The 26,380-nt window shown below is 42.4% G+C and overlaps 1 protein-coding gene across 1 annotated transcript in view; it reads right to left on the bottom strand.

The window, feature by feature from the left end:
• Nucleotides 1-7,686: 7,686 nt before the first annotated feature.
• Nucleotides 7,687-26,380, bottom strand: part of LOC138964337 (MIP-related peptides-like) — a gene marked incomplete in the record, with an annotated part of 54,311 nt that continues 35,617 nt past the window's right edge. The window contains 2 exon segments of the mRNA XM_070336256.1: nucleotides 7,687-7,969; nucleotides 8,291-13,722. Coding sequence (XP_070192357.1) covers nucleotides 11,979-13,722 — 1,744 coding nt within the window.

Below are 26,380 nucleotides of genomic sequence, written 5' to 3'. Positions count from 1 at the left end.
TTGATGAAAATGAAAGCTAAAAAATCTTTTAATTTGATGCTTTCTATTGCATAAAAATGGATAGTTTGTATCAAACTTCATGTGCCCAGTGGTTATTCAATTATTCCAACTGTGAAGACTTGCAGATAAAATCACTCAAAAAGACAAACAGGGATGTTGTTTGACGACGACAGTTGGCAAAACATCGAACATTTGTTTAAACCGCAGAAAACTGTACAGTTATTTTGGCAGATTTGCAATGGGGAAAAAAGAGGATGTCAAAGCCTGCTTTAAACCTCCCCAGAATTGCAAGACCTAAATGCCAATTTTGGCAAGTTTCCAAAAGAATTTAGATCTTTGCAATATCAGTCCCTATAAAATGTACGGGGAGGTCTATGATTTGAGTTGATTTTGGTGTTGAACTTCATGACAGGAGTCACTTGTAGACCTGTGTTTCAGCTAACATTACAACAGCTCTTCAGGATGGACTTTACTTTATGGTAGGAGACTAAAAAAGAAGGTTTTAAATCAATGTACGTTGTAGCTTCCCGGGCATGCGGACAGGAAAATCAAAGCGTGGAGCACGTGCCCTGTCCAGAGATGCCCCCTAGCTCTATCCTCCTCCATGAACCAGCAAGACGAGACGTGTGGCCACTGGACATTCCGCTGACCACCAAGCTCTACAGCGGCTACCACGAGCTGGACAACCTGTGTGTGTGTGTGTGTGTGTGTGTGTGTGTGTGTATGTGTGTGTGTGAATGTGTGTGTTTTTTGTGTGTGTCTGTTTTGTGTGTGTGTGTGTTTTGTGTGTGTGTGTTTGTGTGCGTGTGTGGGTGTGTGTGTGTGTGTGGGTGTGTGCGTGCGTGCGTGCCTGCGTACGTGTGTGTGCAAGACTAGAAGATGGAACGGGAAAAAACCCTAACCGTGACGTCGTCTTCCTACATATTATTTACATGAAATTAATCTTGATAGATTGTTTTTATTGACCAGGAATCGAGATGAGGTGATAGTATATGTGCGCCACTGTGTGTGACAACGAAACCGTGAACAATCAGCGTGTGTGTGTGTGTATGTGTACAGGCACTCGTCACGAGGTGGGCGGGGCTTATGTCTTGGATGTCACGTGGTTAGGGTAGCCATGTTTTTCTGCAGCACAAACACACACACACACACACACACGCACGCACACACACACACACACACACGCACACGCACGCACACACACACACACACACACACACATTGACAGAGAGAGAGAGAGAGAGAGAGAGAGAGAGAGAGAGAGAGAGAGAGAGAGAGAGAGAAGGGGACAGACAGACATTAAGACAGACAGACAGGCAGACAAGGCGGACAGATAGACAGACAGACAGTCTCATACACGGACGCACTCAGATAACAATGAAGAAACTGTTAGTTTTAGAATAAGGTTTATTGTAACGCACTTTCCCGTTGGCCGGCTTCTCTCAAAAAGAGTCGGAGAGACGCAAGTCATGCACTAACAAATTTGCATTTTTCTCTGTTGCTTTTGAAAATAATAGCTGACATATATTTTCGTCCGATTCTGTTGTGTATTTTGTCAGCCGTATTTCAGTAGCAACTTGGAATTTAGTGTTGAAACGATCAGGCAGAAAAGTTCAAGTGATAAACTGACCCGATATATATGAAAATATAAATTAGACCAGCCATAGCGAGGGAGAGTCGAACGTCCGCAGTTTGTCGAGAAACAAATACCCAGGCTTAATCTGAGCAAGGTTCTCGTTATATGTTGTGTTAAAATCATGTTCCACTAATCACAGTGTCTTTTGAACACCTAATATAAAGCGGTATACGTTTAACTAGGACCAATATACACAATTATACTGACTTTTTTTTAGATCGTTGATTGAATATTGCAGCGTTACAATCATAATCCCTTTTTAACGTATTCCCGAAACTGCGCTCAATAAAAATCATTGTATAATGTACCTATGTAAGTTCAGTAAGGATCAGCCCAGTGAATTGCGTCATAAATCTACGATACAAAACAATCACAATATTTCAAACGAATAGCTCAGTGCATGATTAGCGCGTTAGCGAGAGTCTGGTCGGAAATTTTTTTCTCCAACAAACCGTTCAGCGTAACGAGCTTTGAAAGTAAAATATAAAAGCATGATTTATTGTAGTTGATTTGTTGCTCTTGTAAATGATTTGTTGCTCTTGTAATTTTAGTTTTAAAACAAAATGTTTCCAATATTAGCCAAAAATAGAGAGTAGATTTGAAGACGTGATGGTTAGCCCGTTAGATGTGGCAATTAGCAATACACGTATAGTTATCTTGGTCACGCACAGTCATAGGTAAAGAGAAATTATTACAACTTAATATGTCTCAGTAGTTAGTATTATCACATTTGTGATCCTGAATATGAGTGTTTCTTGTGCGACATTTTCGTGTCTAATTGCACAACGGTATGTAAAGCATAATTATCATCACTGATGAATGTTTTAGAATATCTACAAAAAATATCGAAATGATGATCCCTCTCAATTTTTCAGTCTTTCACTTCAAGGAGAAATAAAGAAACATACAGATTTTGATTTTAAGGATCTTGTGCAAGGAAGAAAATATATTGGTTTTCATACATAACTATGTGATTGTTATTTTTTCACTTCTGAACCTTTTCTTTTAAAGACAAATAAGCGTGTCTCTTCAATGGTAAATTCAGCCTACAAGAACTTTGAGGGGAGCAACTAAATGTACAATTGATAGAGGAAACGATATATTTTTCAGGTTTTCATCAGAATATTACTGTTTTCTTAATTTCACGACGCTTGAGTAATCACCGTTTCTGGTTCGACTATCTATATGTACATGTAATACGTTTATACCTTTTATCGTATTAACAAATCATGTGCCAAATAGTCATTAGTGCTGGGGACAGAAATAGAAAATGTAGATAGTGTAGACCGTTCACTGAATTGCAATGTTTATCTCCCAGCGTTGGTCTGTCCCGGTCTACTCGCTTAGCCAGTTTTGGAGACGAAGCAGGATTCAGGATGAATAGGAAGATGGAGAAATGGGAAGATAAAGAGGTGATAAAGGAGGAGGAGGAGGAGGAGGCGGAGAAGGAGAATAAAGAGGGAGAGAAGAGAAACTGAAAGAGAGGGAAGATGTGAAAAAAAGGATGAGAAGGAAGATAAAGAAATAGAGGAGGGGGTAGAGGTGGGGGAGAAGGGGGAGAGGAAGAAAGAAAGGAGGGAGGAGACGACAAAACAAACAAAGGGAGGAAAGGGAAAGAGGAAGGGGGAGAAGGAGGATGGAAAGAAAGAGAAGAAAGGGGAAGGGGAGGAAGGAAGCAAATAAGGAGGAAACTGATAGAATAGTAATGGAGGAAGTAGGGAAAAGTAGAAAAAGAGAAGGAAGTAGAGGAAGGAGGAAGGGAGATCTATGGAGGAATAGGGAGGGGAAACGAGGAGGAGGAAGAGAAGCAGAACAGGAGAAAGGCAAAAAAGGAAGAGGGACTACAGGAGGGGGAAAAAGAAGGAATAGAAAGAGGAAGGTTTAAAGAACGCGTAAGTGGAAAAGAGAGAGAGAAGGAGGAAGAGGAGGAGGAAGAAGAAGCAATTTAAAAAGGAAGTGAAGAAGACAAAGGAGAGGAGAAAGAAGTTGGAGAGAACAAAAAAGGGGAAAAAGAACAGGAGAAAGAGAAGGAGGACGTAGAGGAAAGAGAGAAGGAGAAGAAAAAAACGATGAAAAGAAAGAGGAAAAAGTCGAAAAGACTGAGTAGGAGGAGGAGGAGGAGGAATAGGAGAAATGGATAACGGTGGTATCGAGGAAGCGATTAGGGGCTAGAAATAGAAGAAAAAGAATAACTCCTATCTTTACGTCTCAAACTGGGACCTGCACGGTTTGTAATTTTCGAAAAGTAATCGTTGCTGTGTTTTTAATTTATTTTATTTTACATTGAATGCCAACAGCTCAAATATCAATTTCCTTCTGTTAATTTTTCTCACGTACTTAGCACAAGATTCAAATGCCCTCATCACTCAGAAATGTTGAAGAAGTTTTTGCATTTTCAACAACTTGTTTGGTGCATCGGTTCCATTGTCCTGTGCTATCTGTATCAAATATTTTCCAATGAATTGGTTGCACAATCCTGATTTCTTCCGTGACCTTATTTTTTCTTTTAGTGCATTAAGGTTTACAGTACAGACAGCTCATATACCAAATACCGTCTAATATCTTCTAATGAAAAGATTCTTTCTATTCAATGATTTGTTTTCCCCTCGATGGTCCTGTGTTAAAATCTGTAATATATTTTGTTTCTATAGTTCGTCTCTCAAACTGTGTCAGCTGAAATACGGTAGTAAAGGATACAGTTCGACACTGTTATGTGAAGACGCGCTTCTTACGAATGTTCTCCTCACTATGGAATTACATTTTGATTAAATGGCAATATTTGATATGAGCTCATGGAGACGTGCTTCGTATTTTTCCTGTACTTTATCAGCTTAAAAGGTATACAATTGGATACTGGTTCATGCAAAAGGACCTGATATCTTTTTTTCAGTTTAGTATGATATTTTTGTTATTTAAGTCGGAAACATTGAGGTCGTGGAGGCGTGCATGCCTTGTGGTGTTTTTTTGTATCTCCAAAACTGGAATCTTCTTCTTTTTCTCGCTCGCTTCTTCTAGACATCCACTCCTGTGGCACTTAGGGCCACCAAAACTGGGATGATCCCCTATTCGCCTTCTTAAATGTCTTACAATTGCGCATGCACTCTGAGCAAAAGATACGACATAAATACATTTCTGAGACACGCTTTACTATTTATTTTGTTGCTGTTGTTGACTTATTGGTCTTCCTCGAGAGAAATCATTTTGATATTTCACGTAAAGATACTTCTACCACTTATAATCTCTTTTTTTTCATAGTAAAAGATATGTTTCAGAGACATGTGTCAACTACTTGTTTGTGTTTACTTATTGGTTCTCGTAGAGAGTAACGATTTAATTTCTTTGGTATTTGAGTTGTGTCCATCTCGTTAATTACCTTCTACCTTCTTACTTGCCCACGAATTCAGTGTATCTTTTTTTCATGCCAAAATCGCCACCCTGCGAGGAAGGGAGGCTTTCCTCCTGGCCCTCATCCTCTTCTCGTCGCCCGATGAACTCTGGGGTGTTGTTGTTCTGTAGGCGCTGCCTGACGATGGCCGAGATCCTCTTGTTGACCAGCTGTCTGAGGAGCTCGTCTGAGATCTGCGAGCGCTTTCCCAGCCACTCCGAGTAGCGTTTACTTTTGTCCCCGCTGGCGGAGCTACCGCTAGGAGCGCTGCTGCTGCCGTTGCTGTCGTTTGAAGGGCTGGACTTGTCGCCGGCGTCCCGGGTGGACATGACGTCAGTGACGTCCTTCACCATCTCGTCGTTCTCGAAAGTGTTGGTGGAGAGACGCTCCCAGGCGCTGCCGTAGATCCTCTTGCCTACGAACTCGTAAGGCAGCTCCACCCTCTTCCCGTAGAAGTCAACCAGGGCGCGTTTGCTGGACGACCGCTTGCCCAGGAACTCGTAAGGACTTCTCTTGCCGAGGAACTCGTAGGGTGATCTCTTCCCGAGGAACTCGTAGGGGCGCTTACCGACGAACTCGTAAGGTGTTCTCTTGCCGAGGAACTCGTAGGGTGATCTCTTCCCGAGGAACTCGTAGGGTGATCTCTTTCCGAGGAACTCGTAGGGTGATCTCTTTCCGAGGAACTCGTAAGGGTTTCTCTTGCCTAGAAACTCGTAAGGGCTTCTCTTGCCAAGAAATTCGTAAGGGCGTTTGCCGACGAATTCGTACGGCGTTCTCTTCCCAACGAATTCGTAGCGCTTGTCTGCCTCGACCGCGTCCGCTCGCTTGCCTACGAACTCGTTGAAGCGTTTTTCGGCGACGCTGACGTCATCGCCAGGGGCTGCAACTCTCCAGGCGCCGCTGCTGCTATCAATGTCGTCTGCTGAGCGCTTGATGAGCTGCGAGGGTTGGTGGGCGTCATCTGGTTTGAGAAATGACAGAGAAATGGAGAAATATTGCACTGTGAATAAAACCAGGTCATTTTCGCTCGCTGCTGCTGCCTTTGCTTTTCGCAGGATGTTCAGTCTTGCCGCTGCGCAAAACGCTGCGTCGAGACAGTACGCGGGGCGCTTGCCGGAATGCTTGGAGAAGCCGTCATGGACTTTTTGCACGATGTACGTGGTTGCATTTTCTTTAAATCGCAGCCTAGGCGCTCGCATCAAAGTGCTGGGCGATGAAAGTATCCTGCTCTTTTATCTTTACTATACTGATAGATTACTTCAATTAAGGATAATTAAGGGATTAGGTTACTTTGATCGATCGGCGCTTTGTAAGATACAAGCTCCTGTGAATCGTAAGCGCAATAAAAGTGTCTTGGTCTACAGAACACATATTCCGATTGACTGACGAGCTAACATACTGACAATCGTCGGCAGCATTTTTCCTGAACACTTCAGTGGCTGACTGGCTGAAGCTCGCTTTTTTTTAACGAAGTTCCTGCATGTATGCTGCCTGTAACTGAATAAAACTTTCTTGCCGCCAGATGCAGTTATGGTTTTATATGTATTTTGCTCATGAATAGACAGAGGTCGCGTCTTCGTGTGTGCGCACGAAGTTTTACCGTGCAGCGCTGTTTTAATCATTGCATACATTTACTCTTAAACGTGTAGATTCAAAAGTGTTTGCACATTTTCACGCACGCCCTTGCACATACACATCCAAACGTCTGCAATGACAAAAACACCAACACATAAAAACGCAAGCAGACGGACAGACAGAGAGACTATCTGATACACAGATAGACATACGTTATACAGAAAGGCAGGCAGACCGAGAAAAATAAAATACATACAGACAGACAGACATGCTGACAGACAGATAAAAAAACCACGCAAGCACGCACGCATGTACACGTTAACCCAAGCAATATTCTCCTAGTATTGTGAATAGCATAGGAAGTATAATCGTAAATTCTTTTTCATTATAATGCATAATTTATTTTTCTTCGTTTTTGTATCTCTCTCGCAAAGGTATGCATGATTTCACATTGATTTCAATTATGTTCTACAATTCGTGTTTCAGTGTCGTGGTTTATAGGCATTCCTGACAGCGGGGGAAATACTGTGACTTTTGTAACTGTTCATCACAACTGCTTCAGCTTCTTATAGTGCATGAGTGCTCAAAGGAATCCTGCATCAGAAACTCGCATACCAATTTATTTATTTGTTGATGGTGGGGGCAGTGGCGTTGTGCGACAAGCGTTACTTTTCATTTTTGATTGGAGTTTGGTCTATCAAATGGTTCACGCCTCCTGTAAGCAAGTATTCAGAGTACATTATGTTGTTCTTCTGCAAAAGATCTTGCAGCTTGAAACCAACTTGTGAAAATGCCTTTGGGTATTGCAGTCGCTCAGCATACAAACTCAATTTGCAACAAAGTCAAGACTCAACAGTATGAGCATGAGCATGATCGACTAAGAGAAGATCTCGCGAAGAAGAGTTAGGTGGTGGTAGTAGTGGTAGTGATGATGATGATGATGATGATGATGATGATGATGATGATGATGATGATGATGACGACGACGACGACCACGATGATGACAATGTACATGACGACGACGACGACGACAATAACACACTAGATAGATGTTATGCATAAAAAAACTCAATCAATCAAAAAGCAAACAAATCTTCTCTTTTCTTTAATCGCACATGCAGCACTGTTAATTAACATTCACATTGTGTTCATCCAAAAGTTAATTACAAGCGACATCTTTTTTCTATCACACTCTTGCTGTTGGAGCATGGAAATTAACGGTTCATCAAAATATTGTTGGTTTCCTCTCAATGTCGGGACCATCAGGCAGGCTCAGCATGGGGAATAATCAAAATGAACAGTTTCAATGGAATAATAGAAATAATGGCAGAACGCGTGTAAAGGCAAACATATTTGATACAATTCCTGTGTAGCTCGGTAGCTCAGTTGGTAGAGCACTGGACTTGTGATCGGAAGGTCGCAGGTTCGAATTCGGGCCGGGACGGACACGGGTCAACTTTATGTGCAGACCCAGAGACGGAAGCCATGTCCCACCCCCGTGTCATCACAATGGCACGTAAAAGACCTTGGTCATTCTGCCATAAGTGCAGGTGGCTGAATACACCTAAACACGCAGACACCTGGGTAGCGCGACTCCGTTGCTGCTAGCTTTCCACTGGGAGGAAGCGACCCGAATTTCCCAGCGATGGGACAATAAAGTAATGAAAATGAAAAAATGAAATGAAATGTGTAACCGTTTAACTGGGACCGGATTCAGCCTATTTGGAGAAGGAAGGATCCAAAGAGACAACGAAGGGTTATTAGTTTGTATCATCCCTTCAACCTGAAAGGGGGGCAGGAGGGAAGAAGAGAAAGAAAGGGAAAACGATAGGGGTCGGGAAAAAATGGTGTATCAATTACAATCATACAAAATGCAAAAAAAACCACATTCTCCGAGAAAGCTGGTTTCTTTGACCCAACAAACAATTAGAGTAGTGTGTTACCCCCAACTGTTTCTTAGAGGTGGGTTATTAAATCATACGAGGGTTATTAAATCATACGAGGGTTATCAAATCATACGAGAGCAATACGAGAGAGTTCTGTTCTCTGGTGTCTATTGCACAAGCCCACGTATATCTGTCATGTTAACGCCTTCCGTGACTTAGTTCCTATTCTTTATTGTAGATATAGAAGAATTATATTTCTTACTTACATCTCCCACCCACCTCCAAAAGATACGATTTCAATACTCAAACTTTAATAATGCATGCCCACCTGTGGCCGTAATTTTATAGACCTAGTTCAGGTACAGGGTCTATTGTAGATTTTAGAGGAAAACAAGTATCGTTCTTACTTTGATCTTGACGAAAGAAAAACACCCCACACACAAAAGAAAAAACGAAAAAACGAACACAAAAACACGAGATATACACGATTAAAAAACCCTTACTTAACTCTAGCTACACACTCTCACGTGTGTTGAGCCTACTGACTCTGCTAAGGTTCTTCGCAGTAGATATGGAAGAAACGTATTTTGTACTTTAATCCTGAGGTCATACGGTTTAGTTAAGTGTGACTGTGGAGACATTTCAACTGTAAATCACATGCTCTTCGGCAGGAATGGCCAAATCGTCCGCCCGATCGCCAAGGGCGAGTAAAACACCCACCGGGCTAGTAAAAAACCGCCTGGCAGCTCGCCCGGCTGGCCAGTTAAAATTCTGGTCAAATGCAATACTTTTGGTTGTACTACGGCGGGGATATAGCTCAGTTGGTAGCGCGCTGGATTTGTATTCAGTTGGCCGCTGTCAGCGTGAGTTCGATCCCAGGTTCGGCGGAAATTTATTTCAGAGTCAACTTTGTGTGCAGACTCTCTTTGGTGTCCGAACCCTCCCCCCGTGTCCACTACATTGGGTGTGCACGTTAAAGATCCCACGATTGACAAAAGGGTCTTTCCTGGCAAAATTGTTTTGGCACAGTTAATAATTGTCTACCTATACCCGTGTGACTTGGAATAATAGGCCGTGAAAGGTAAATATGCGCCGAAATGGCTGCAATCTACTGGCCGTATAAAATTTCATCTCACACGGCATCACTGCAGAGCGCCTAGAACTGTACCCACGGAATATGCGCGATATAAGCGTCATTGATTGATTGATTGACTATCAAGTTTTAAAGCCGTATGCAGATGCTGGAACTTCTGTCGTCTGCAAAATCATCGCCATGTTCTAGTGAAACAAAAAACGAGGCCATGTGCGTGTCACCGCTGTTTTAATTGTGTAAAGAAATCGAACATTCATAATTTGTTATGTGGTATGTACCGGGCCCGCAACATTTCTGGCGGGCTAGCTAGTGACTTTCTTGAAGTTACTCACCCGGCTAGCGAGTTACAATTTTGAGATTTGGCCATCCCTGTATTCGGGCTTCGACAACATGGACCTTTATATACTGGTGTGAAGCTCAGTGGGAACAAAAACCCATCTGGCAAGAGTCAAACATTCGAGTCCGTTTTCAAAGCCTTATTTAAAGATTTGCTCGTGAAATTCAAAACTGTTGAAAAACGCCAGCAGCGTATGTGAAATGCAGCTTTTGAAGAAGTCGACGCCGGATAAAAGTTTTGTGCAAAAATATGCACAGCACGGTTGAAAACGTATATCGGAAAAAAAAGCAGCCGGAGGCTTGTTGGCCTTTACGCACTTGAAAACCGAGATAAATCTGGATTTCGTAACAGTTTACCCGCGAAGGTACGTAGTAACTTTAAAATCTTCAAGAAAACAACCGTTAAAAAGGATAGTCTGATTCTTCCCCATGCCTGTCTTAGCCAAACGCCAGAGATCTTTCATATGATGAAGAAGGGATAATCTTTCTCAGAAACTTAGCCTAAAAAAATTAAAGCTCCGGAGAAATAAATCCTGAAATCTCTACTTGTTGTTGTTGTTGATTTTGAACTTTTACGTATTCTGTTTTCTGACCTGATGTTTGCAGCGTTTTTGTAATTCCCAAACAACGATTTTTTTATTTTATTAATGATGCGATGGGCTTGTTCCTTTTACGTCTGTAATTTCATCTACGTGTTAGGAGATTAATTCGGTATAGCTCTCGCTCACTGTTAACTTGTGTTCCCAGCGCTTCCCTGTCTTAAGTTTTGTTATATTTTTAAAACTTTTGAACTCTTTCCTGTCTTGAAACTGCCATGAAGGGCAAATCTGGGAGGAGAAAACAAGGTCATCTACGGATGTGTACAGACCCAGCTGTTAATAATTGTCTTTACACTTTTTGGATCGCTTTGCGCAGACAATATCCAGGTGAAACTTAGGAGTGAGCAAAGTCACACACACGCCTTTAATACAACCTTTAAAAAAAATGTAAAAATATTAAAAAAAACTACCAGAATCATCTACTAGAGAAAAACAAAAAACAATGAAAAACAAGTGAAGCCGACGAAAAGAGGGACAGAATAAAAAAAACTAGCATTCACGCGGAAAAAGAGGATGAAAATTAATATCAAAGGCTTATAAAAAGTAATGAGTTAAATCAAATAGGGGCCTACATGTACAAAACAAAAAGCTAAAACGAAAAAGCAGCAAAAAAAACCTTTGAAACATATATCATGGTGTAAAACTTTAGATGAGCACGAATTTTACCTTGACACTAGAGACAGAGACAATCAGTCGGTGGAAGGAGGAATGAGACACAACTATTTATTTTAAAAAAAATTGAGTTTTAGCACTGTGCGCTGAACCTGACTTATACCACAAAACAAAATGTTGGAGAAAGATAACATTTCAAGTTGTTGGGAAATAAAGCAGAGCCAAAACAAAGGGGTATCATTGTCATCCAGGAGATGACACTTGAACTGTAGTCAGCTGCGTACTAAAGGGTCATTAAATCGAAGCAATTCTTTGGGTTTTTTTTGCCAGTGTACGAAACAGTAGGTGGAAAAAGTAAGTAAATCAAGATCAGAAAACTGATAATAAATATCGTAGCACGTATCTTTGCCGATACTCACTCACGTGTTTGCCCCGGTAAGTAATATTCAAAGTTTAAACCAATCAACAACAACAAAATACCTCCAAAAATGTGTAAAAAAAAATGTACACACGTGTAAGACAATCCCCCACTCTCAGGAAAAGATACCGTTTTCAACCTACCCAGCCTATATACTCACTGTCTCCTAAAACTGCCAATAACTCGCCTGATTTCTGGACGCTAGTTTTCTTCTGGTGCCAGCAAAAGCTTTAAATCAGAAGAAAGACAAATGTATCACACAGTCTTACGCGTGTAAACGCTTTGTGCAGAAAACCCGCCTCTGTGGTTCGTAACCATTTATTGGACCGGAAGTAGATTCAACGCAAAGTATTAGGTACGGGCATGCGCAGACCCGTTTTCAACAGCACTCAGACCTGAACTGGGAAAGTTCTTCGGCGCTGCTCGGCACCTCTCGGGTTACCGGTAATAGTTGACCTTATTACTCGATGCCGTCTTCTCCGTCGACTCTTCAGGCGCAGGCGAACTTCTTCTGCCGATGAAGAAAGGAGCGTTGTGTCGTTTGTCGGCTTGGATCATGCGACGATAGTGGCGCGCTGCTTGAAGTGTGTGTAAGGCCGCCAGCAATTCGTTCAGACCCTCTTCTTGTCTCTTGCCGACGAACATAGGAGAGGGCCGTTTACCGACGAACATAGGAGAGGGCCGTTTTCCGACGAACATGGGAGAGGGCCGTTTCCCGACGAACATAGGAGAGGGCTTTTTTCCGACGAACATAGGAGAGGGCCGTTTACCGACGAACATGGGAGAGGGCCGTTTTCCGACAAACATCGGGGATGGTCGCTTGCCTACAAACATAGGAGACGGCCGTTTACCGACGAACATAGGAGAGGGCCGTTTACCGACGAACATAGGAGAGGGCCGTTTGCCGACAAACATCGGGGATGGTCGCTTACCGACGAACATGGGAGAGGGCCGTTTTCCGACAAACATCGGAGATGGTCGTTTTCCAACGAACATAGGAGAGGGACGTTTGCCGACGAACATAGGAGAGGGACGTTTGCCGACGAACATAGGAGAGGGACGTTTGCCGACGAACATAGGAGAGGGTCGCTTGCCTACAAACATGGGTGATGGTCGCTTGCCAACAAACATGGGCGATGGTCGCTTACCGACAAACATAGGAGAGGGTCGCTTGCCTACAAACATGGGCGATGGTCGCTTGCCTACAAACATGGGTGATGGTCGCTTGCCGACAAACATAGGGGAAGGTCGCTTGCCTACAAACATTGGAGCTGCTCGCTTGCCTACGAACATAGGAGACGGTCGCTTGCCTATGAACATTGGCGCTTGCCTTCTTCCCATAAACATAGGAGTTGCTGCTCTGCCTACAAACATGTGCATGCGTCGCCTGCCTACAAACATAGGTGACGGTCGTTTGCCAACGAAATAGGGCGCCCTACGTCTGCCAACGAACAGAGGTGCAAGTTTTCCCTTGCCTACGAACATTGGGGAGGCCCGCGCTTCTAGCTCCAGGTTTTCTGGAAATTCGTCTGGCATATCCAGGATTTCCTCGCTCCGCATCGCTTCATCCTCCCCCTCAGGCATCTCCGGCATCTCCTCCTCCTCTTCAAAGGTCCCACTGACGTCACGTTTCTGGAGATCACCTAACTGCACCTCTTCGCTTTCCTCTAACGACCTTTTGCCCACGAAATACGGAGCAGTGTAGCCTCCTCTCTTCACCCGACGCTTGTCGGCTTCATGCTGGTCAGTGGAGCTCTCAACGTTTTCTTCTTCCTTGACTTTTTCGGCGAAGGTTTCTTCCCCTTCTTCTTCTTCTGCTTCTTTGTCGGTGGTGTTGTGTCGGCCGTAGGAGCTAGAGGGGATAGACAATTGCTGGTGGTCCGAAACGGGATATGAAAATCTGGGGAATAACAAGCTCACTGGCACATTGTACGCATTACTGGCATAAAGTGAGGGTAACGCGGCGTTGCCTTGGGGCGCGCCTAATGATTGAGAATAACTAGCTGGCTGAGCTAAATTGTTCGTGGGCGCGTTCGCTACTGCTTCTGCTGTTGCTGCTGCTGCTGCATTTGCACTGTCTGCCGCGCTGCTGCTGCTGCCGCTGCTAGGCTCTGATGACGTCGCAGAGTATGACGCCACGCGCTCGGCGCTACTTGGGTGTGGGCTGTTTGCGCTTGTACCTGAAAATACAAGCACACATTAAGCGTTCGTGAAAACACATGTCACATATATTTATTGTTCTCTTTCGATAAGAAAATTACAAGAAAGAAAAACACAACGACAAACAATCTGGACTTGTACAGGGAATAAATGTTTTCAACAAAAGACAGTGAAGCACGGGTGAGTATGGAGAGGGGTAGTGGTTGCGTTTGATTATGGGTAGTTGTAGCGTAACATCATTACATTTTCGGGGCTGCATTTTTGCCCAGAGGTCTTTTGCGGCGTGCTTTGTTGTATATAAGTATGCAGGGTCTTTACATTTATAAGGGTCACATTGTCATCACGACTCTTTTCTTTTGTTTTAACGAGATGCGGTACCGATACGAGCACAGCCTGGCCGTGACCGTACGATTAGGTTTCCTCTACTTTGTTTGTTTGTTTGTTTGTTTAACGCCCAGCCGACCACGAAGGGCCATATGAGGGCGGTGCTGCTTTGACATATAACGTGCGCCACACACAAGACAGAAGTCGCAGCACAGGCTTCATGTCTCACCCAGTCACATTATTCTGACACCGGACCAACCAGTCCTAGCACTAACCCCATAATGCCAGACGCCAGGCGGAGCAGCCACTAGATTGTCAATTTTAAAGTCTTAGGTATGACCCGGCCGTGGTTCGAACCCACGACCTCCAGATCACGGGGCGGACGCCTTACCACTAGGCCAACCGTGCCGGTTTTCCTCTACTGAGGCCAAATAAAAATACATGTTGGTTTAGGGTAACCCGACTGACCCTATTTTTTCCCGCCGACCCTTAAACTTTTTTTTTAGTTCTAAAAAAACCCTAAACTTTTGGCACATTTTGCGAACCATACCCAGACTAAAGAAAGTAACCTCCTTTAAAATCGACTAAATTAAAAAATAAATAAAAAAAACCCGGCCTACCGACCCGATTGTTTTTGATCACGTTACCCTAAACCAACATATATTTGTGTTTGGCCTGATATGACTAAGTCACCAAAACAAACTCTATCCTAGTGGTAAGGCGTCCGCCCCGTGATCGGGAGGTCGTGGGTTCGAACCCCGGCCGGGTCATACCTAAGACTTTAAAATTGGCAACCTAGTGGTTGCGCCGCCTGGCGTCTGGCATTGTGGGGTTAGTGCTAGGATTGGTTGGTCCGGTGTCAGAATAATGTGACTGGGTAAGACATGAAGCCTGTGCTGCGACTTCTGTCTTGTGTGTGGCGCACGTTAAATGTCAAAGCAGCACCGCCCCGATATGGCCCTTCGTGGTCGGCTGGGCGTTAAGCAAACAAACAAACAAACAAACAAACAAATTCTTAAAATTCTTAGTCCTTTCATTGGGAGTAATATGTAATAAGTAACTGCACTTTTGTGTGACGCCATTTTTTGCATTAATGAACATGTTTTGAACTTCACTTCGCTTTTGACGTCAGATATTTCACTTTATTCCCCCCTCTGCTTCTTTACCTCTGTAAACTTGTAGAGCTAGTTATTTTTCGATAATGACCCAGCAACCAAACAAATAACGAGCCAGCAACAGCCTGAATCCTCGATAGTGCAATGGGTTGAGAAGCTGTTCTGTTTTGGTACTACTTTTGCGACTGAAAAGTTCAAAACGCTCTATACGTACGAAATATACATCTCTGGAGCAAACAATACAAACATACCGCATTTAAATTAACAACTACAGGCCTGAACACATGAATCTCCATATAAAATCCATGAGTTCGGTTGTTTTCTGAATATAGATCTGCTGTGCACACACCGTTCATCACAAGCAAATTCCCAAGGCAAGTAACTCATACTCTTGCCGACAAGAGTAGTTCCCCTTCTTTTAACGCAGTTTCTTCGACAACACTGACTGCAATCCGACGGTCAGTTTTCAACAATATTTCATTTTATAAACAGATCACACGCAACCAAATGCACACATCTCATCAATTTAAACAACATAAAGCGGTTTCATACACTATTTTCCCCAAAAAACTGAACTTCATACAGTAATTAACGTTGGAACACGGGTGCAAAAGTTCGTCTGCTAGTCCCATTTGACGAAAGAACATTATCTTTAGCGATACTAAAACATAAACAGAACACACAATATCTGCCTTTACCGCCACAGCAGAATAACAGCTTATCTGTGTACTTGATTTTTAGTCTAAAACAGGGAAACTGACAAGAAGTGTTAACAGAATGGAATGATTTGCACGGAACTATACAACCGCGCATTAATCGATCGCCTGCGCAGGTTGACTGGTTGAGTGATTCGGATTCGATCAAACTTTCGCACAAAAACTCCTGTTTTCTTTGAATAACTGAAGAAAGGGGGAATAAAGAGGTTACACACCTCGTCTCAGTGATTATTAAAAATAATGGTCTCAGTTCGCGGTCATGAAAAAGCTCGCTGAAGCTCGCATTTTTCATGATCCGCTAACTTCGACCATTATTTTTAATAATCACTGAGACTCGGCATGTAACCTCTACTTATATGAGAGGGTGAAGAAGGGATGTCTTGTTTTGTTCTATCGACGTCGTATCTCATAACAGATTTAGATCTGTTTTGCCAGAGTGTCTGAAAATTACATTCAGAGAATAACATATAAATCAAGAGTATTGAGGAAAAACGAAAAATATGAGTGGGGGGGTCTTATCTTTTCAGTCCAAGACACGCTAAACTGTCTGTTCCCCCAGACCCACACAAGGTCCGAGAACGGCTTTTACAAACTTGTGCAGTTCGTTTCTTCGAAAGTAGAATCGAAGACGAAGTAGGCCTCCTGCATCCAGAACCCACTTCTGTTTTCGAAACACAAACAAGATCCAAGAAGTGAACACTTTAACCGCTGCTACTCTTCAGCGGAACTAACGAACTTGACAAAACTGTCGACACAGCGTGGGAGTTTTAAGAGAAGAAGCAAAGCAGTAGTTCCTGGTTACACATCTCAGCAGAGCCATGCACTTATTTCCCCCAGGCACTTCTGACAGAAAGGAGTCATTCCCAACCTTGCTGGAACTGATTTGATCGGAACGCGGAGCAAAGGAACATGGGGCGTTTGGGAGATGACGTCGTTCGGCAAATGGTGTCATGTTGAGAACTGCTACTATACGCATCTGATCCGCGTTGAGAGCAGTAGGTGCCAACCCTGAATGCTAGTGATGTACTTAGACGCTAAACTACGGTTTCCACCATGGCTGTTAAATACTAAGGTCGATGACCAGCCACTAACTTCGGCTCAAGTTTGTTGGGTGTAGCAAACAAACGCGGCCCGAAACAGTCGATTTGTCTGAGTATTTGTCACCATCATGCTAGTGATGTAATTGCGCGCTAATTACCTTTGCCAACATAGAAGGGAGACAGTTTTCTTTTTTTTCTAAGGTCGATGGTCATTTACTAACATTGTCTCCATTTTTATTTAGTGTAGCTAACAAACGCCTCCTGAAACCGTCTGATCTAGAGCCATTTGTACGCATACACATTTCGAACCTTGCCCGTAGAAAAACATAGATGTTTATCCTGAAGCCGTTTGTCAAAGAGACTCTTGTCTGAGTATCTACCCGAACCTTTCCTGTAGGTGTGAGTGTAAATCGACTTCAAACATACATATGTGAAACAGACAGAGAGAGACAGAGAGACGAGTTGCCAGTTGCCAGACAGAAATAAAGACATCTTGAAATGGACTCACAAAAACACACGCGCGACCAGATCGACCGACAAAGAATAAAAGCGATTTGTTTGTTTATAGTAACGGTTGATTTAACTTTAGTTTGCGGGTGTTTCTTCTAACTCTTGGTAAGCACTGGCTCTGACATAGGGTGAGCCTTCTGGTGGCATATATACCACACACAACAATAACCTTGCAATCATCTGCTGACCTACATGTTCAGACAGCTCAATGAAAATACTATCTTGAAATACTGGGAAGTTCACAAACCTGTATTTACTGTTGGCACTTTCTTCAATTCTTGTTTTTAATTTAATGTCTTCTACAATCTTAATGCGTTTACAGAACTCGTCCCTGATATAAAGTGCAACCCCACCCGACTTTCGTTTACATATCAATCTGTTTTTCTTAAAACAAGTAAAACCTTCAACTTCACAGAACTCAAAATCATCCAGCTTGGTTTCAGACAGGCATATAATATCGTTACACAAAAACAGCACGTTGAATTCTGGATATTTCAGTTTTGACAACAATCCACCAACATTTAACGATACGAAACGCATACGTTCTTGTTGACACACTGGCTCACTCACCCTTTCTGAGTTGTTTCGGAGCATGTGACCACATTTTATAGCTCATACCATTAATTTTAGGAAAGAAACCTTTCTATATTTGTACCCACACTTATAAAAGCTTCTTCTTTTCCAACCTTGTCCGTGTTCGTTTCGTCGGTGTTGCTTTTGCTTTTTGTTGTCCTTTGTTTTTATATTTAGTCAAGTTTTGACTAAATATTTTAACGTAGAGGGGGGAATCGAGACGAGGGTCGTGGTGTATGTGTGTGTGTGTGTGTGTCTGTGTGTGTGTGTAGAGCGATTCAGACTAAACTACTGGACCGATCTTTATGAAATTTGACATGAGAGTTCCTGGGTATGAAATCCCCGAACGTTTTTTTCATTTTTTTGATAAATGTCTTTGATGACGTCATATCCGGCTTTTCGTGAAAGTTGAGGCGGCACTGTCACGCCCTCATTTTTCAACCAAATTGGTTGAAATTTTGGTCAAGTAATCTTCGACGAAGCCCGGGGTTCGGTATTGCATTTCAGCTTGGTGGCTTAAAAATTAATTAATGACTTTGGTCATTAAAAATCGGAAAATTGTAAAAAAAAATAAAAATTTATAAAACGATCCAAATTTACGTTTATCTTATTCTCCATCATTTGTTGATTCCAAAAACATATAAATATGTTATATTTGGATTAAAAACAAGCTCTGAAAATTAAATATATAAAAATTATTATCAAAATTAAATTGTCCAAATCAATTTAAAAACACTTTCATCTTATTCCTTGTCGGTTCCTGATTCCAAAAACATATAGATATGATATGTTTGGATTAAAAACACGCTCAGAAAGTTAAAACAAAGAGAGGTACAGAAAAGCGTGCTCTCCTTCTTAGCGCAACTACTACCCCGCTCTTCTTGTCAATTTCACTGCCTTTGCCATGAGCGGTGGACTGACGATGCTACGAGTATACGGTCTTGCTGAAAAATGGCAGCTACTTGACTAAATATTGTATTTTCGCCTTACGCGACTTGTTGTTACCTGATGAAGCTTTTATAAGCGAAAATTCGTATTATAGTGCTGTCCTTGTATCGGTGAGTAAAGATCGCGAATTCTTTTATTTTTCCATTTTGACTGTTTATTTTCTTATCTGCGACAAAACTGAAAAAGACAAATCCTTGCTTCAAGAGTGTTGTGAGCTACACTGCATCTTTAACACACTCACACAAATCACCAACAAAATCAATAATGCGAATGGCGACAAATTCACAAGCATCACAATGGTAAGTCCTCTCCCTGTTCTTTCAATCGGAACTCGCTTTTTCTTAAATTTACTCGCTTGTGAACACATAGACGCCAAGAAGTCGGATACAGAACAGACATGACAATTAGTTTCAGACTTTAATTCCTGTCAACGTCCGCAGGACTGGCCTTGTACAGAGTTAACGTAAAGATGGGTTTCTATCAGCGGGAAAAATGCTTTCCTTAACATATCTGAACTACCCTTACAATTTGATGTAGTTTTTACATTTAGTCAAAAACAGAGTTTTAACATAGAGGGGGAATCAAGACGAGGGTCGTGGTGTATGTGTGTGTGTGTGTGTGTGTGTGTGTGTGTGTGTGTGTGTGTGTATGTGTGTGTGTGTATGTGTGTGTCTGTCTGTCTGTCTGTCTGTGTGTGTGTGTAGAGCGATTCAGAGTAAACTACTGGACCGATCTTTATGAAATTTTACATGAGAGTTTTTGGATATGATATCCCCAGACGTTTTTTTTTATTTTTTGGATAAATGTCTTTGATGACGTCATATCCGGCTTTTTGTAAAAGTTGAGGCGGCAATGTCACACCCTCATTTCTCAATCAAATTGATTGAAATTTTGGCCAAGCAATCTTCGACGAAGGCCGGACTTTCGTAATGCATTTCAGCTTGGAGGCTTTAAACTTAATTTTTCGTAATGCATTTCAGCTTGGAGGCTTTAAACTTAATTGATGACTTTGGTCATTAAAAATCAGAAAATTGTAATTAAAATTATTTTTTTATAAAACGATCCAAAATTACGTTCATCTTATTCGTTATCATTTTCTGATTCTAAAAACATATAAATATGTTATATTCGGATTAAAAAAAAAAAGCTCTGAAAATTAAAAATATAAAAATTATGATTAAAATAAAATTTCCGAAATCGATTTAAAAACAATTTCATCTTATTTCTTGTCGGTTCCTGATTCCAACAACATATAGATATGATATGTTTGGATTAAAAACAGGTTCAGAAAGTTAAAACGAAGAGAGGTACAGAAAAGCGTGCTATGCAGCACAGCGCAACCACTACCGCGCTAAACAGGCTCGTCAATTTCACTGCCTTTTGCACGAGCGGTGGACTACGGTCATTGTGAAAAAATGCAGTGCGTTCAGTTTCATTCTGGGAGTTCCACAGCTTGACTAAATGTAGTAATTTCGCCTTACGCGACTTGCTTTTTCTTCTTGTATCATGCAATTTTGCATTTGTACGATTATAGTGGCAGGTCAAACTTACACCTTTGGTTGCAATCACGACTGACTTCACCCCTTTCCAATATTACGCAGTTTATGAAAAGGTAAAAACGAGACTCAACGTACAAAACGTACATTTTCAGTAAAGCCAGTTAAATATGCTGCGAGAATCTGTTAATGTTTGAAAAATCGTGTTTGGTTCGTAATTTACGACATTTTTAAAAACGACGAAATAATCACCTATTAACATTAATTTTATGCATCTCTCTCTCTCTCTCCCCCTCTCTCTCTCTCTCCCTCTCTCTCTCTCTCTCTCTAACACACACACACACACACACACACACACACACACACACACACACACACACACACACACACACACACACACACACACACACCAACACCCATACACACACCAACACCCATACACCCTCACACCCCCCGCGGGTTAGGGGGAAGAATTTACCCGATGCTCCCCAGCATGTCGTAAGAGGCGACTAACGGATTCTGTTTCTCCTTTTACCCTTGTTAAGTGTTTCTTGTATAGAATATAGTCAATTTTTGTAAAGATTTTTAGTCAAGCAGTATGTTAGAAATGTTAAGTCCTTCGTACTGGAAACTTGCATTCTCCCAGTAAGGTAATACATTGTACGACGTTGGAAGCCCCTGGAGCAAATTTTTGATTAGTGCTCAATTGTGAACAAGAAACAATTGACAAGTGGCTCTATCCCATCTCCCCCCTTTCCCCGTCGCGATATAACCTTCGTGGTTGAAAACGACGTTAAACACCAAATAAAGAAAAGAAATACACCCTCACACACACCCACACACCCACACCCACACACCCACCAACACACACACACACACACACACCAACACCCACACACCCACCAACACCCACACACACACACCCACCAACACCCACACACACACACCCACCAACACCCACACACCCACCAACACCCACACACCCACCAACACCCACACACCCACCAACACCCACACACCCACCAACATCCTCTCACCCACCCACCAACACCCTCACACCCACACACACACACACCCATCAGCCCAACAACCCCCTCCCCCACACCCACACACGTGTTATGTTACTTCCCGTATTCCTACCAACAGGCTACACACACAAAAACAAAAACAACAACAAGAAAACAAACACACAAAAACAGGAAATCAACTACAATAACGACACCCCCCTGCTTTTTCTCCCTAACAGCCAAAGCAATTAGCTGATGCAGACAATTACGGTTAAAGAGGGAGTGTGATCCTCTTTGTTTTGTTTTGTTTTGTTTTTGTGTCAGTGCATGCGTGTGTTCCTGCTTGTGTGTGTGTGCGTGTGTGTGTGTGTGTGTGTGGTATGTGTGGGGGGTCGTGTGTGTGTGTGTGCGTGCGTGCATGCGTGTGTGTGTGTGTGTGTGTGTGTGTTTCAAGAGTGTGCACATGCGCGCCCACGTTTGTGTGTCTGTGCTTGCTTGTGTGCGAGTCCAATTATGCCTCCCCAGTGAAATTACCTCAAGACAATTCTGCATCAAGTCAAGGTCCATAAAATACAAGATGACCACGGGAAGGTTTACGCGATTGCCCCAGAAGTGCTCCTTGGTGAGCTGGGAATCTGACATCCGGGTACAATAACCTGGCTCGTCTGATTGGCTAGAATTTGCCACATGACGTTACTCAATGTTTTTTTAATAGAAGGATTGGTCATAAAGTGTCACGTGCCACTATGTTAGTTGGTATCTTTTTTGGGGATGTTAATTGCAAATGCATCGACTTTGGGGGAATAGTGTGCACCTGATGCTTAATGGACTTAGTTTTTTCCCCTTCCTTTTGTTTGTTTGTGATTTTGCTGGTTGTATGTCTCATAACTTGGTTAGTTGGTTTATTGGTTGATTTGGTCGTAGTGACTGTCTGTGTGTCAAACTACGTGTCCATCTGTGTGTCTGTGTGTCACTCTCTCTGTCTCTATCTCTGAACCCATTCTCTCTCCCCTCATTCCCACTCTCTCTCTCTCTCTCTCTCTCTCTCTCTCTCTCTCTCTCTCTCTCTCTCTCTCTCTCTCTCTCTCTCTCTTTCTCGCCCTCCTTCCCACTTTCTCTCTCTTTCTTTCTTTCTCTCTGTGTTTTCCGACAGACAAAGTGAAGAAACGTTTGGAACCTCCGTATTCCGTTCATATCTATTTTAAATGGGTTTATACTCGACCTATGGAACGCAACAGCAAGAACAAATAAAGAATTAAGATTTTGCATTCCATCACCAGATTCTGTATCATCGGGATCTTGACAGTATTACGTCAGTGTAACATGAGCATATACGTGTGTGTGTGTGTGTGTGTGTGTGTGTGTGTGTGTGTGTGTGTGTGTGTGTGTGTGTGTGTGTGTGTGTGTGTGTGTGTGTGTGTGCGCCCGCGCTCTCGTGATTCCGCTTCCCAGCAGAAAGACAGACAGACAGACAGACAGACAGACAGACAGACAGACAGACAGACAAGCAGACAGGGACGGAAGTTACTATGCTGTCAGTCATGGTTCCAGCGAGACAGGAAACGATTAATCATATTTGAGCCCGTGCACAGCAGTCCATGCGTTAGGACATAAAACGGAACATACCGATAAGCACAAATTAGGAATAGTAAAACCATACCTTAGCTGAACTTCATTGTGAGAGCATGACGGAATCAATACGGAAGCACTTAAGGCATAGCTACGGAGGTTACCCCAACACTATAAAGCGATCAGGATAAAAGAACCAATACAAATTCCCCTCTCTCAGAGGCCAAATAGACCATCATTTCTCTCTCGCTTTTGGTCGTTGGAGGGTCAGTGACACGTGACCTTGCAGGGGCGGATCAGTTGCTTTGTAAGGGGGGGTGCACTTTGAATCGAAAGTGAATGTGATGGGCGCGAAGCGCCCGAATTTGCTAGGGGGGTCTGGGGGCATGTCCCCCCGGAAAAAAATTGTTTGCCCAAAGAAGCAAAATGGTGCCATCTGGTGCCATTTGAACTTATAAATGGTCATAGAATCAGCTTTCCAAATTTGTTTTGTTTTGTTTTTTTGCTGGAGGGGGGTGCACCTGCACCCAGTGCACCCCCCCCCCCCCCTCGTCCGCTCCTGCCTTGCGTCTGAGAGGTAGGCGGCGTCCATGAAGATTATCATCATGTTCGCTGTTATGCAGTTTGTTGTAAAGATCTGAGGAGCCATTTTGGAATGTTTTCTGTCGAATTGGACCTTAAAAGGTTCGAGGGACATTCGTTGTGCTGTAATTTAGATACCCCTGTAATGATTTGATCAAAACTACGTCATACCTAAATAGTTAAATAATTATTTTTCTTCTTCCATTCTCGTGTGTCAGGAGTCCCCACGTCCGTTCGTCATCGTATTTTATTTAGTTCCGATGGGTACGCATTCGTCGCAGCAGATAAATACCGTTGGATTCAGGAAGCCAAACCCTCAATCTAGCGAACGCGTCAAAAATTCCTTGCTGTACTGGTCTACAACGCATTGCAAAGCGTAAACAAGCACACGTCATTGGAAAATATACATGGTCTCGAAAGACTACCTAAGACAGTATTTAGATTTGAAAATAAAGAACGCTCAAACACTACTTCTAAGTCAGATTTAAAACAAAATTGAACTTCCAAACTACCCTAAATAATGTAGTAACATTTCAATGGCAAACATGGTTTCTGTTTTTCGGGGCATTACAATCGCAAACAACGTAAAGATTTACTCCTTAATCGGCTTATGGGTGTGAGGTGCACATTGTAGGCTACAAAGCTTGCCCCTGAAGACAGCAATTTGTCTTCTCAGTCGGAATGGACTTTCTTCTTCTCTTTTGTATGTCGCCCTTTCGAACTTTAACGTATGGGGGACATTATCTTGAACTGGAAGGGTGTATTTATGTGTGTGTGTGTGAGAGAGAGAGAGAGAGAGAGAGAGAGAGAGAGAGAGAGAGAGAGAGAGAGAGAGAGAGAGAGAGAGAGAGAGAGAGAGAGAGAGAGAGAGAGAGAGAGAGAGAGAGAGAGAGAGAGATATTATGTGTGTGTGCGTGCTTGCGAGCGTGCGTGCGTGTGTGTGTGTGTGTGTGTATGTGTGTGTGCGTGTGTGTGTGTGTGTGTGTGTGTGTGTTAGGCTGGAAGCGAGTCGCTGAAAATAATGTGTGATTTCTATCTGTTGTCAGACTGTCTGTATGTCTGTCTGTCTGTCTGTCTGTCTGTCAGTCTATCTGCCCTGCCTGCCTGTCTGCCGGACTGTGTGCTTGATTTTGCAACGAAAACACAATTCTGCAATATTAGTTGCTTTTTTTCACGCGCAGACTTAGGTAGCGCGACTTTCGTTGCTGCTAGCTTTCCACTGGGAGGAGCGACCAGAATTCCCCAGCAATGGGATAATAAAGTACTGGAAATAAAATGTCGCTGGGGCACCTTGTACTCAGCCGAATACAAAACAAATTACATACTACATAGGATATAAATCAACAAGTCGCGTAAGGCGAAATTACTACATTTAGTCAAGCTGTGGAACTCACAGAATGAAACTGAACGTAGTCCGCCGCTAGTGCAAAAGGCAGTGAAAGTGACGAGCCTGTTTGGCGCGGTAGCGAATGCGCTGTGCTTCATAGCACGCTTTACTGTACCTCTCTTCGTTTTAACTTTCTGAGCGTATTTTTAATCCAAACATATCATATTTATATGTTTCTGGAATCAGGAACCGACAAGGAATAAGATAAAATAGTTTTTAAAACGATTTCGGAAATTTAATTTTGATGATAATTTTTATATTTTTAATTTTCAGAGCTTGTTTTTAATCCAAATATAACATATGTATATGTTTTTGGAATCAGAAAATGACGAAGAATAAGATGAAATTGTTTTTGGATCGTTTAATAAAAAAATAATTTTAATTACAAGTTTCCGATTTTTAATGACCAAACTCACTCATTAGTTTTTAACCCACCAAGCTGAAATGCAATACCAAACCCCGGCCTTTGTCGAAGATTGCTTTGCCAAAATTTCAACCAATTTGATTGAAAAATGAGGGTGTGACAGTGCCGCCTCAAATTTTACAAAAAGCCGGATATGACGTCATCAAAGGTATTTATCGAAAAAAAGAAAAAAGTTCGGGGATATCATACCCAGGAACTCTCATGTCAAATTTCATAAAGATCGGCCCAGTAGTTTAGTCTGAATCGCTCTACACACACACACAGACAGACGCACACACACACACACACACATACACCATGACCCTCGTCTCGAGTCCCCCCTCTATGTTAAAACATTTAGTCAAAACTTGACTAAATGTAAAAAGCAGGAAATATAAGTTGAATGGCAGTTTTATCATAGACAACACGAAACAGTTTGCCTGATCTATGCGCACAGGTATTTAAATATTTTGTTTGGTCTCTAATAAAACCTCATTGAAACGTTTAACTATAGACACAGGGAACAGTTCCTTTTGTCTACAGGTACAAATGCTTCGTTTTGTCTTCAATTAAGAATTCTATCAACTAACCTTACTTATTTATTATTTATGATTTTGGAACGTTGGAGGTTTACCTGTTTTGGGTTTATGTTTTTTGCATTTATAGGATAAATTAAGTCAAAATAAACAGAAACAGAATTCCCAACACAACCGCATTTCAGCAAGTTGTCCCCTCTGACATTTTGAGCACGTGAAGCCAAACCCAAGAAATTTCTGTTGTATGACTACACAATTATTAGTCCTTGAAACATGCGATTCAGACCTCACCACCAGGTCATGTCGTCCTGAGCCGGATGCGTGCAACCCGAGATTTGGCTAGAAAAGCTAATCGGCCATCTATAATCCTTCACGATTCTGTGAGTTTGTCTGATCGACGAAACACAACCACACACGATTATTCGATTTGTCAAAGATGAGGTGGGAGGTTTGGGAATGATAGGTGGGTTCGGG

This window comes from Littorina saxatilis, linkage group LG4 (genome assembly GCF_037325665.1).
Source record: "Littorina saxatilis isolate snail1 linkage group LG4, US_GU_Lsax_2.0, whole genome shotgun sequence".
In the NCBI taxonomy this organism is placed as follows: domain Eukaryota; kingdom Metazoa; phylum Mollusca; class Gastropoda; order Littorinimorpha; family Littorinidae; genus Littorina; species Littorina saxatilis.
Note: the sequence above shows the minus strand (reverse complement) of the source record. Positions and strands in the feature narration are given on the sequence as shown.